This window comes from Athene cunicularia, assembly GCF_003259725.1.
Source record: "Athene cunicularia isolate RWA chromosome 10 unlocalized genomic scaffold, athCun1 chr10_part1, whole genome shotgun sequence".
Classification (NCBI taxonomy): Eukaryota; Metazoa; Chordata; class Aves; order Strigiformes; family Strigidae; genus Athene; species Athene cunicularia.
The window spans coordinates 14,197,740-14,210,244 of NW_020799112.1; the positions used below are offsets into that span (position 1 = coordinate 14,197,740).

The 12,505-nt window shown below is 44.0% G+C and overlaps 1 protein-coding gene across 4 annotated transcripts in view; it reads right to left on the reverse strand.

Annotated features, from left to right (window-relative positions):
• Positions 1–12,505, reverse strand: part of CHD2 (chromodomain helicase DNA binding protein 2) — an 85,542-nt gene that overhangs the window by 42,141 nt on the left and 30,896 nt on the right. For all 4 annotated transcript variants that reach the window (XM_026855914.1, XM_026855913.1, XM_026855911.1 and 1 more), the window contains one exon: positions 12,259–12,392. In XM_026855914.1, coding sequence (XP_026711715.1) covers positions 12,259–12,320 — 62 coding nt within the window. In that variant the 5' untranslated portion in view covers positions 12,321–12,392. The remainder of the gene's footprint in view (positions 1–12,258; positions 12,393–12,505) is intronic.

Consider the following 12,505-nt stretch of genomic DNA (forward strand, 5'->3'; position numbering starts at 1 on the left):
CCCTGCGGCGGGCAGGCCCCCGGCCGCCATTTCACAGCCATCCCTCTTCCACCATCTTGCGACTCCCTGGCAGTGGCGGCCGCGGCTCGGGGTCCGCTCCCAAGTGCTAAGATGGGAGCGCGTAGCACGCGCAGGGGACAAAGAAACAGGGGTGAGCGAGAATCTCTAAGGCTGAAGTAACAGAAAACGAGCCCTTTCAGCACGGAGCCGAGGGGGAGCCGCCACCTATGGCTGCTGCTTTCATCGTCCCAGCTTGGTTTTGAAGGAGATGGGGGTATCGCATTGCTTCCTCCGAGCAGGGCTGGAAAATCAAGTTGGACTACCACCCCTCCAGGCCAACGGTCCTTTCTGCCTGTCCCGCTCCCCTCTGCAATAACCAAACGCACAGCCCCACACACTCACTACACCCTGCCGCCGCCTGTCCCTTTCTCTACGTTTCCTGCAGCTTCCAGTCCCCTCTCCACCACCACAGCCCTCCATCGCTGTGCTCTCCTGCTACACCCCACTACCAGCACCGTCCATGGCGTCTCTCCCTGCTCGCCTGCCACCGTGCCGCTCTCACACGGCTTCTCGCTGAGCACGTTCAGTCTGCTGACATCTGCTCCCAACACCCCACTCAAACACATCACTTTGCAACCCAGTCTACTTAAGAGCAAGTGATGAAATTTCTCCATTGAGAATTTCCAGATTTCCATGTTTTTTTCAAGAAAACCAAGGGAATTTTATTAAGAAGCATTGCCACACCACTCAAGGAAATGACACCCCAGCAGCTCTGGGGACAGCCGGTTTCCACGAGCAGGGCTCGGCAGGACACCGTCCCACAGAGCCTCCTGCGGGGACAGGGACTCAACCCTAAAGAAGGGGATCTGCAGCCATCCAAACCTCTACTGTCACAACAAAGAGGGGCAACATCGGCCTGCGGCTGAGCCACGTTGGCGTGCCATGTACCACGGGGATTCAGGAAAGAGGAAGACACTTTTTTTCAATCAGATTTATTACCAATAGCTGGAAGAAATTATAACCACCCAGACTAGATTGAGGCCAGACAGCTTTGGCAGTATTTGTTTAAAGGCAGAGCAGCAATTACTGGCCTCTTATTCTGGAGCTCTTTGTTTCTCCAGACCCCAAGCTTTATTTCAAGGACACGGGGACACAGCCTTTCCACACATCAATAGCCATAATTCACATAGTTTATCCACAACATTATCTGGACACTACAATTCTTTTTTCCAAGATTCCAACTGTCATCTGAAAAGAGGGCAACTCCTCCAGTGACAGAGACAGATGACGTACACATCTGTATGTACAGGTATGCACATGCTTCCCTACTAAGAAATGAAATGTAGATAAGAATTGGTATGTCTTTTTGAAGGCTGATGCAAATAATTACCTTTTAATAAACATTGTATTATCAAGGCAAAAGGGCGTGTGCTTGTCTTTTTTTATTCTATCAATGTAGAAATAAAGAGAATCAAAAACAATCCTTTCTTTTACCAAGACAATCAGGAAGCATTTCTACCTGCCAACAGAGTATGAACGATTAGCAACATTATATGTCAATTCAGGCCTTACATTGTACATACGTGGAGATGGAAGTGCTTTAATGCCCCTAAGTTAACATCGAAACAAGACCGACTTTCAATTAAACTGTAAGTGGGGGATAAGCTGTAATTATTTGTCTCAAGAATCATGACTCAAACAGTCCACCCTCCTCCAAATTCAGCAAAGAAACACCCATGAACTTCAGGAAAGCTACAGTTCGACCGTTGGTCCAACCGCTGGTCCAACCTTGAAGTGAGAAACTCCTATAAAAATTGAGACCTTCTAAAACTCAGCCAATTATGTTCCCCCAGCTTCTAAGAAATACTTCAGGCTATAATTCTGTTTTAATTAAGAGCCTGCTCCTTACTTGAGGGGGAAGAAAACCAAATCATCCCTTACCAAGAAGGACACATTGCTTTCAAGAAATAAGCAGCTGAATGGCACTGATAAGGCCATTTACAATCAGGCATCTAAGTTTACAAGGCAATTACAGCGTGCCTGAAGCCTCTAGCCTTGGCGTTTAATATTTCACATATGACTTCATTTTATAGGGGATCATCTTTGCTAACAGCAACAAAACATTTTATAAGCTCTCAAGAAGTACAAACAGTAGATATGTTTTCAGAAGGTGCAAGACAAGCTGAAGAAATGACCCAGTACACATTTCTGGAACCAAGAGCTGATGAGGGTATGGCTCTTAACTGGTATCATTCAGCGCCAGACTTCAAAATTTTGCTTTTGAGGGACAGAACTAGATTTCATCCAGGGGGACAAAGGAGGATTAATGACCCAAGACCCTCCCACAAGCCAAGCTCCTCCTAGCTTTAAAAACTCTTGTGAACATTTTGAATCTAAACAAGGTTGAATCCCAACGGCCACATTCTGCTGGGCTTCGCAAGCTCAGCAGGGACTCAGCACCAGCAAAACCACCTCACGCAGGCTCAAGAAGGTTCTTGGCACAAACTCCCACACTGCAGAGCATCAGGGGCTGCATAATGTCAGAAACCAAACTTATTCTTCCCCTCCAGCAAACGTACACTTAACCCTTACACATTGTTGGACACAGCTCCACGTGTCCATCCACATGGCAGCTCGCTGCCACCCAACGGTCAACAGCAGGGAGCTGGAAGACAGCCTCTCCCCTGTGCCGCCCACCCCAATCCTACAGACCATGTTCCCAGCACTCACCTTGTGCTTCCACCAGCACTGAATCGCTTGAGGAACTTCTCCATGAGCCACCTCAACTCAGTAGCATTAGCCCAGCGAAACATCACTTAGCCACTCAAATCACAAACAAACCTTCACAGAAACCAGGAAATACACCACACTTGGTATCACTGAGGAGAAAAGGGGCAAGAGAGATCTCAATTTTGGGGAAGCAGCGAGCCACAGTGCTCACTTGGACACCCCTGGCTCCTCAATAACCCCCTCGGGCAGTGCCCTAGCAACCGCCTGCACCTGCACCCGTGAATTCCATCCCCACGTACACCAGCAGGGTCAAGCTCTGGAGCCCAGGTCAACCCACTCCACCTGCTGCCATGCGGCACCACCACCCCCAGGCAGCCGAGCTGTGCCGCTCTGAACCGAGCGGGACGTCTTCTCCAGACCAGGCGTAACTGTCAGATCCAGCTCTGCCAGGGAAAGAGGCTTCTCGGCCCCTGCAGCTCTTCAGCCAGGGCTGCCAGCCTCACCCACCCACCAGGGGCACCGGCCAAGGCACACAGCAGACAAGCCGGGCCAGGACACCTATTTTAAATTATTTAACCACCTGTGTCTTCCTAAAGTGACCTGCACACAAACTCTCCTACAAAGACACGGTGACAAACGACTGACCATGCTAACGCACTGACTCAGCTGCATGACATGCTGCTGGTAAACATTTCTTCTCTTCTCACTATCTGGTCTATAAATGTGATGTTCCCTGACACTGTATAGAAACATAGATGAAATGTCTGCATATACTGCAAAGAAAAACAAGCCCCATCAGGGAATGTTGACCCATGCACCCAAGTCACATGGCAGCTGTAGAAAAGCACCAAACCACATTAAATTTCACCTCTTGGCTAAACAATCAGGGAGAAACACCAGACTGATTCTGGCTACGGATCATCTGCTGAAGAGGGGATAACACTTGATAATGAGGGGATGATAATATGTGAACCACAGAGGACTAATGACTCCATGGGACTTATTCCTTGCCTTGGGGAAAAAAAAACAGGAGTGAACACTATAGTAAGCGTAGCCAAGGCCTGACCAGACAGTACCGTGAGCTTCCAGGAAAGCTAATTGAATAGCACTCATTGTGATACCGAAGATAAATACATTCATATCTTTTTGGGTTCCCTTTATTTTATTCTGAAAGTCTGTTAAAAAGAGTGATTGGTGCTTGCCTGTCTCCCAAGGCAAAGATTTTCTGAGAGATAAGCATTGAGAAGGGTCAGTTGGAGTAAGAGCTTTTCCCAATTTACCTCCTGCAGCCAAACTGGAAAGGGAGGAGGGAGTGGACGATGAAAAGTATCCCAGAGATAGCTACTCTGCTATCTGTACCCATGAGCAGTAGGTATTTCTAACAGTGATCTGCCCTTAAGCAGGAATTTAAACTAGACCATACTAAACAGAGTCAGGTTCTGTTTAGAAGCAAATCTTTTAACTCTGAATACCCACAAGATAATCTGGCCAACTCAAGGGGCACAAAAAACACTCCAAGGCTACTGGGTTGCCACTGCCAGATAACCAACGTCCTTCAAAAAACAGAAAACTATTTCTCCAACCACATTTTCTGTCCGGGCACCTTTTTTTTTTTTTTTCTTTTTTTTTTTTTTTCCTTAAATAGGCAAGTGAGAAGTTACCATGGAGAATAGACACTTCTACCACAGGTGGCTGTAAACCCTGCTTGCAGAGCCTGGGTGTTAATTACACTGACAGAGCACTAGGCACAATAGAGCCACCGTGCTACTGTAACAACTGAGGAATTAAGCACTCAGCAGGTATCCTATCTAAATAACCATCTGAAATGGATTGTGCAGGTTTCCAGCCTGGCTCAAAGGAGGCGAAGGGGAGGAGGCAGGGAAATCTTCACACACATTCAGATCACCCCTGCTTGCCCCGGCACAGGACTCCCAAATGCCAAAGGCAAAGTAATCCTGAGCACCCAGTGAGCTAAATATATCCCTGGCTACTCTGCTGCAGCTCCCTGTAAAGCACATTGGGCCACCTTGAATGACAAGTATTTTCCAAAAGCAGCATTTTTTTTTCTACACTACAAAGACACCACATTATGCTTGCATAAGCGAGCAAAACGAGCAGTTCATTCATCATTAGGAGAGCTGGCTCACTCTCTGATCTTTGAGCCAGAGGCTGAAAACGCTTGGGATGTTTAGTGGGAAAATAAAAAAAAAAGCAGCAGAGGGACAAAAGGAATCAAAACCTGTCTGCTTGATTAAGGAGTGCCATTGAGAATCTCCAAAGGCAGCATCCTGCCCATTCCCTAACAAAGAAGGGGAAGGACAATTGCAGTTCTCAGGGTTTTGAAAAGGGCCCGTCTCTCCCTCCCCGGGAAGGCAATGGAGCATTTCAGCACTCCACATCCACCATCCGTGGGAGGCCCCAGGCTGGCTCTCGGCAGCACCCACCACTGCCAACCTCCTCGCACCCTCGCAAGGAAAGGAGCCCAGGGACACAGACCTTCCTGTAAGGCCAAGACTGCAGGCAGGGGTTAAGTGGCTGTGCCCCTCTGCCATCCCAACCACAGGTTCTGCTTTGTCACAGCAGGACACAGCCAGGCTGACGGCAGTGGCGGCACAAAGGGAACTCTGCACACAGGCTCCATCCCATTTTTTATAAGGACATGTAGATGCAGGAGGGACTGGAGTGTGCACACACAGTTTTGGCTTAGTACAGAAAGGCTAGTGGGTTTTTCTCCCATAACATTTGCAAATTTCCTTTAAGAGCTAACAGATTAAAGAAATGCAGTAATACAAAAATTTAGGACCCAAAATCATTAATAAGAACACGAAGGTGTACAAATTCCTTTCTGGTTCCAGATGACCTGCAGTTCAGACGAGGGGAGCCTGACCTGGCCTGAGGGTTTTATTCCAAGTGACTTTTAAAAGCTGTTTTTAACCAAGAGATTTAAGGCTCATCATTAAGCCTCTGTTTTACTGATAGCACATGGCATTCAAAGCTCTCAACCAGTTCACAACTCTGTAGTTAAGAGCAGAGGTTCCTCTCCATGAAAGAGATGCAAATTACTCCTATAATTAATATAGCAGCAATTCTATAAGTCGTCAGTACCTAGCAATAAAACTTGCAAGAAACATAAATAGTTATAACAAGTTTTTTCTAAGGAGCCAGATGTTCTGGAATCAGTGGATTCCTGACATTGCAACACACTTGTTCATAGCCGGGGTAAAGGTTTGTGAGCCATGAAGCGTTGTGAAGCACCCGGTGCTTGGCAAACACACTCCAAAGAAGCCCTGCCAAGACGAAACGCCATGCGAGCGTCACCAACACAAGACCAGAAGGGAATCTGAGATCACTGTTTCAAGCTTCTTTATTTTTTTAACCTTAGAATTCAAGACCAGGAAAATGCATATACTGCACTGTATATTATCTCAGCCCACAAATAAATATAAAGCAAGCTGTATATTGAAAACTACAGTTTAACAGCGGTGCTGCATAAGCAGTGATCTAATAAGAGCTACTGCACATTTGGAAAGACTCACCAACATTTTACTAATTATTATTAATTTACTTCTTATTATATCCAAAAAGACACTCCCTGCTCCAAGAAAAGGAGGCATTAACAGTATGACAGACTTACAAAAGCTTCACTGCAAGTCACTAGATGTGATTTTTTTCATCTAGTCATTTTTGCTTTAATTTCAAGTATCCTTTACAGGATATAAAGGCAGACTTTACAAGCACACCACCACCTGTTGAAAGAGCATCTTCAAATGTTATTTCAGCACACGTCTTTTAATAAAAACACACCAGAAAAATTTATGTAAGACACAATGTTAGTGGAACAGTACATCCTTTGCTAGAAGGCTGCTTTTATCTAATTATGGAAATCCAGACCATCCCCCCTCCCGTAGTGCCATGCTGTTTGTATTTATTTTCCTTGAAGGAGAGGAGAGATAATGCAGAACAGAATCTTCCTCCATCCATTATCAATACCCTCCTGAGCTGGATTTCAGCTAGGGGCAATGGGAGACTTAGAAGCGCTTCTCCATCTTCAGAACTTAAGTCTAATTTATCATTGCAATTCCTGCTGGAACTGTTGTCTGCAATACAAAACAAGATACAGTGGATATACACACCTCCAGGTTATATATCAGGAGATACATTTTCAATATAAACTGCCAAAACGACCCAAAGTACGTTTAGTTTAGCTGTCTTGAGTTCAAAAGTCATATTCAGTCCCTACACTCTTGCTCAGAGTCCCAGGTATTTAACCACAGGGCTAGTTGCACTACATTTGCCACTGCTATCCTCATCTGCTCCGTAACACTAGCAGTGATAAGCCTGAATAAGACATGCCAGTATAAAAATTCCTCAGAGCCAGGCTTAGCAACTCAGTAACCTGCTAATCATATGAACAGCTTCTGAGGGGTGAAACATGAAAACGAAGATGGGAACTGGTTTCTCCCTATACCGAGTTGTAGAGATTCAAATGAAACATCGCTGCCTTCCTGGCCCTCCCCCCGCCCCCTCCGAGCCCTCTCAAAGCTCTAACACAAAGTTAACAGTGGAAGTGTTTGTTTTAATGCAAATGAGGTTATTGTAGCCCAAATGCAGCCAGCCACAGTGCTCCCAAGACACACACGTGAGATCCTGTGTTCTCAGAAGTGCCACCCCCTACGAGCTGTTGGGGTATGACCCCATGGCACTGCAACACGATGTTATTTCTCCCTGAGCCGTGGGAGAGTTTGGCTTCAGCCTGTCAAGGAAATGGGGGAAGGTGCAGATAAGGGTAACTGTTGCCCTCGAAGTACAGCAGGTGAAACATCAAGCCAACAGAAAGCGGAACTGGCTCTAATCTTACAATCTCTGCCACATCAACTTGTCTTGGCTGAAGGCACTCATAAATTTAGGCAGGAATGGTGTGGGGAGCATGCGTGCGTGCACGTGCACACAAGAACAGCACTGCCCCGGCAGCAGCACATGCTGTATGCCACAGAAGCATCTTTGCCGAGTTACAGAATTAACCAGGTGAGCTCTTTATTCCCATTCTTCCATTTTGTGTTCAGCAAAACATTCATGCATTTAGAGAATACATAAAATTTGATTAAAGATGTTTAACTAAAAAGAACAATCCAGAAAAGATTAAATTGCAGCTAAATGTAGCTTCTTGCAGTTGGTGAGCCTTTTATAGCGCTGTATATACTGTATCCATTCCTGGCAGCAATCACGAAACAGGAAACAGAGAAGTTGAAAGTCTCAGAATTGTGCATTCGTAATTAGATGAGACATTTCCTTTGAGAGGGTAATGTGAAACAGAAGTAACAAAGCAAAACAAGAACAATCTCCTTTGTGCTGCACACAGATTACATCATTATTCATATGAATTCCCTGCACATTATTCCTTTTGTGCCCTACACTGATCAAGCATTTTCCCTTTTCAAAAAAGCCTCCGGACAGTTTCATGAAGGGTTAAAGCTTGAAAAGGAGAAAAAAAAAAAAATCCTCCTTAAAGAATCCAGCAGTGCAAATGAAACTGACAGACTGTACATACACGATGGCCACAACGGCTAAAAGATAACCGTCAGCTTGGACAAAAATTTGAAACCAGTAGTTAAAGGTGTCTTAATAAATGTGTTTTAATGTTTCCACTCAGCTCAAAGAAAATCAGTTGCAAATTGCATATTGAAAGCAGGAGCGAGTTTTAGTGACTTAAAGGATGCTGAAAGCCATAATGCTATAAAAAAAAAAAAGCCAGACGTTCCAGGAATACTACGATATTCTGCAATTCCTTTTGAAGTTTAAGAAAAAAAGAAAAGTGCCACACCAAAAATAACCCTACTCCTTTTTCAAGTCCCTTGCTTCTCAAAATAGCCTGCACTATTAAAAAAAAAAAAAAAAATCCTAAAAGCCCGCGCCCGCCAGATGAGAGGAAGCGAGGGAAGGCAGCCACGCTCCCAGTTCAGCCCAGTACATCCCAGCAGAGCCCGGGGCTGGCGTGGGAGAGGCCGTGCGGCGTGCGCAGCCATGGTGCGCAGGCACGGCTCTGCCTCCGCATGAGCCGCCGCCACCGTCCGCCTGTTACCAAGCGAGCGCAGCCAATCCCCGTCCCCAGCGAGCACAAGATGGCCTTTGAACTCCCCACCAGCAACTTCCTGCTGTTTTTAGAGTACACACAGTGCAATGCAGTATGTCTGTCAGCTATGCGGCACAAAGGAACAGCCATTTTGTGACTGAACTGGACCCGCACCAAAATGCCAGGCGGTGCAGCCTTCCCCTCTCCTTTCGCGGGGAATCGGGGCTTCCCGAGCGCTACCAAAACAACAAAGAGATGCCCTCTGCTTTCATCGGCAGCCAGGGAGGGCAGTTTTTGTTTAACGTCTTCGTTTCCCTCCCCCCCCAATCCTCTTTCGTACGTAGCTACATCTTCATAAAATGGCTGCCACGTAAAAACAAGGGTGTTCTGCTCTGTGAAGGCTGCAGCACACGCTGCAGAGCACTCTGCCTCTGTAAGGTGGCTGCTGAGCAAAAAAACCCACCATTTCAAACCTCAGGCTTCCAGCTCTCTGAACAAAAAACAGGCTGAGATCTAACCCACTGCAACCTTTTTTTTTCTCCCCCAAAACCCAATGTTTTAATGCTAGGGAAGCCAAGAGCTGGATACAGATGCAAGGGTTTGTTCAGCCCTGCAGCTACTGTAGCAGAAACCATTCACACACAGGGGTATTTAGGAGGTGCAAGAGCAACTGCTACAGATGCAGGCCAGGGGATACCAGAGAAACAACATATCCATCTTGTGTTACTTGCTATCCCCTACAAAACTCAGTCTGGATGTCAGGGGGACCCCAGCCTGCCTCTCGCCTCTGAAGTTCACATTAACGCTGCACCATGAACTCTCATACCACCTGCCTTTCAAAAACACAGCACAGAAGATGCTAGAAAACACACCAGGATTTTGTTCAATTATTTAATATAAGTCCCAGATACGCAGGTGGTGGTTGTTAGTAACTGCAGCTTACCAACTTTTATCCTAGGTGGAGAAAGTTGCATGAAATCAATCAGCTTCAAGTTTGGGAAGATTTACTGTCAATACACAAAGGACAGGTGTTGCTGTTCATCTAGGAAAGCACCAAGTACAGCCCTCAGCTTACAAACTGTGAAGAGTTAACACCGTTTCCCTCCCCAAGAATAAGCATCTGTCTGGGAACAATTCTCAGGCATTTTTGTTTATTCAGCATGTGCCTTTGTGTTTCCGTAGGACTGGAAAGGCAGGAGTCAATTCCAAACATATCCCCCAGTTAGGACACTAAGGTGGTGTATAAGAATTGTATTTTCTTCTGCTTTATCACCTTTCTCTAGTCCAGCATTTTTGCTTCTCCAGCCCAGGTGAATGGCACCAGCCATACCTACTTTTTCCACCAGTTTCCATCACCCAGGCCTCCCACCAGGGTTTATGTAACAGGACTTCACGTATTTCCACAGATGCCGAGCTGGTCTCACAACTGGGAAGAAAGCTGGCCAGCAGCATGTGAAGTGCAGACATCAGTGCGTTTCTGGGCTACAGTAAAGCAAAGTGGTGGCTTCACTTCCTAGACATCATTTCCCCTACAACTTCAAGTCAACCTCAGGAAGTAAAGCCCATTTTACGACATTCAGCTGACTCACAGCTCAAAAATAAGCTCAACAAGGCTCACTTACAAATATCCTGTGCTCAATTGTTCCCACACTTCAGGTGAGTGGATGTTACCCACAGCAGGTTTATGCTGAGAAAAAATTGTGAAGGGGGAGAAGGGTAACCTCACACAACAGGTGTTACATGTAAATTGATCAATTATGATAAATAACCTTTCAGTGAAAACAGCAAAAGCACACATGAGACACTATGCAAATATAACACCCCTAAGGTCAAAAAAACCAAAGGTCGTCTTTTCTGTGGAACTCCTGTGAGATGTCTCCAATTTAATCTATTCAGCATGTTTCTAACACCGGTAAAATACCTTAAATTACCTGAACAAATTATACCTATTATTGCTTTTGCTGATTATCTACACTGTAAAAAAAGCATAAAGACTTAAATAAGCTGAATCACAAGTATTTAAAAAAAAAACAAAACTGAGGCAGTATTTTGTGTGCAGTATTTACAGTATTATAAACATAGAATGGTTTGAGAGTCTGATGTGTTTTTAAACTGCATTATTATTAAAACTCTGTATTGGTGCTGTATGCAATCCTTCAACAGTCCCTGAGGCTAATTTAGTTAATAATAATTTCAAATTAAACAAACTTACCCATATCAGGATTTAAAAATTGACTGCAATTTTAATACATCCATAATACCATCCAAGTTTATGTTAAAAGGTTACAGTAATTTGATTTTATATATATATTCCCACACTATTTCAAGTTTGTGTGTTTAAGGTAGGTTAAATACTAGACATCAAGAATACTATTCAAACACCTGCAAACATCACATTGGGCACATGTGATACAGACAGTTCAGAATTCTTTTTTATTAATGTTGGTTAAAAATTACTGAAGACAACACCAGAGAAAAATAAACAGGCCACGATTCAATTAAAATTAACAAAATGCAAAACTCGTGTTATTTACAAACTAGAAAACAAAAATGCAGTTTAATTTCCAATTTTCAAAAAAGCCGACTCTTAAAATACAAAATCAGCAATTCAGTAATTATACTTCTGCATTCCTAGCAAACAGACATTTCCAGTATTTCATACTTTTCCCACATCAAGGTTAAGTTTATAAAAATCTGTAAAGAATCTCATTATTCAACAAAAGTAAATAAAAACACTCTGAGCAAAAATACATTAAACAAATAAGCAAAGCATTTGGAGCCTCTTGTTAACAGTCCCAGTGTATATTTTATAATATGAAATACTATCACCAGCAGGAGAAAGTCTGGTTAAATTGTATAAAAATGTTCTAAAATACCTAAACAGTATCAAAGTTCTACAACCTCAAATAAAATTTGAGGTAAGGGGTATCAGACAAACAGGCACTTTTCAGTTTATATTTTAAAATGAGGGTTTTTTCATTCATGTAACTTTTTCTTGTACCTATTTACTATAATTTACTACTACACCAGGCTTCTGTATGGCCCTCAGTTAAAGTTTAGACTTCTGAGATTCTTCAAAGAAAAATTTGCCTTGTATGTAAAATGGTGCAATGCAGCAATGGCTAAACCGACAAGGTCATTTTTCACAGCACAAAAAACCTAAAAACTGAAATTCAAAAGCTGGAAAAACATAATACAGAGGAAAGGGCTCCCCTGAATAAAGGTACAGTACCTTTTGACTATGACATGGGCCCTTAAGTCACAACACAACTTTCAGAAATTGCTACCAAAAAAATTAGGGTGTGGCATGCTAACAATCTCAAGGTCATTCCTTAAAAAGGAAGCAAAATCAATAAAATGTTTTGTATTAAGCACTGACAGTAACCCAAGGCTGTCAAAGTAAACGGGGTATTCACAGGTTTTACAAAAAAAAAAAAAAGTAAGTTGATAGATCATACCTCGATGCATTGCTGTGGACTGAACCCTCCTCTCCTTGGCTTTTGTCCTTATTTCTCATCATCTTTTTATTCTTAAATATTAAGAGGGGGTCAGGGGTGTCTGTTTGCTTTGAAGTCCTGTGCCCAGGTATTTACTGTCAAAAGTTGAAAGAAAGGTAAGGTCCCAGTTCGTTTCACTGGCTTTCATTATCAGGAACAAAGTCCTGACGCTGCAATGATATTGTTATAACAATACACAACACTGATC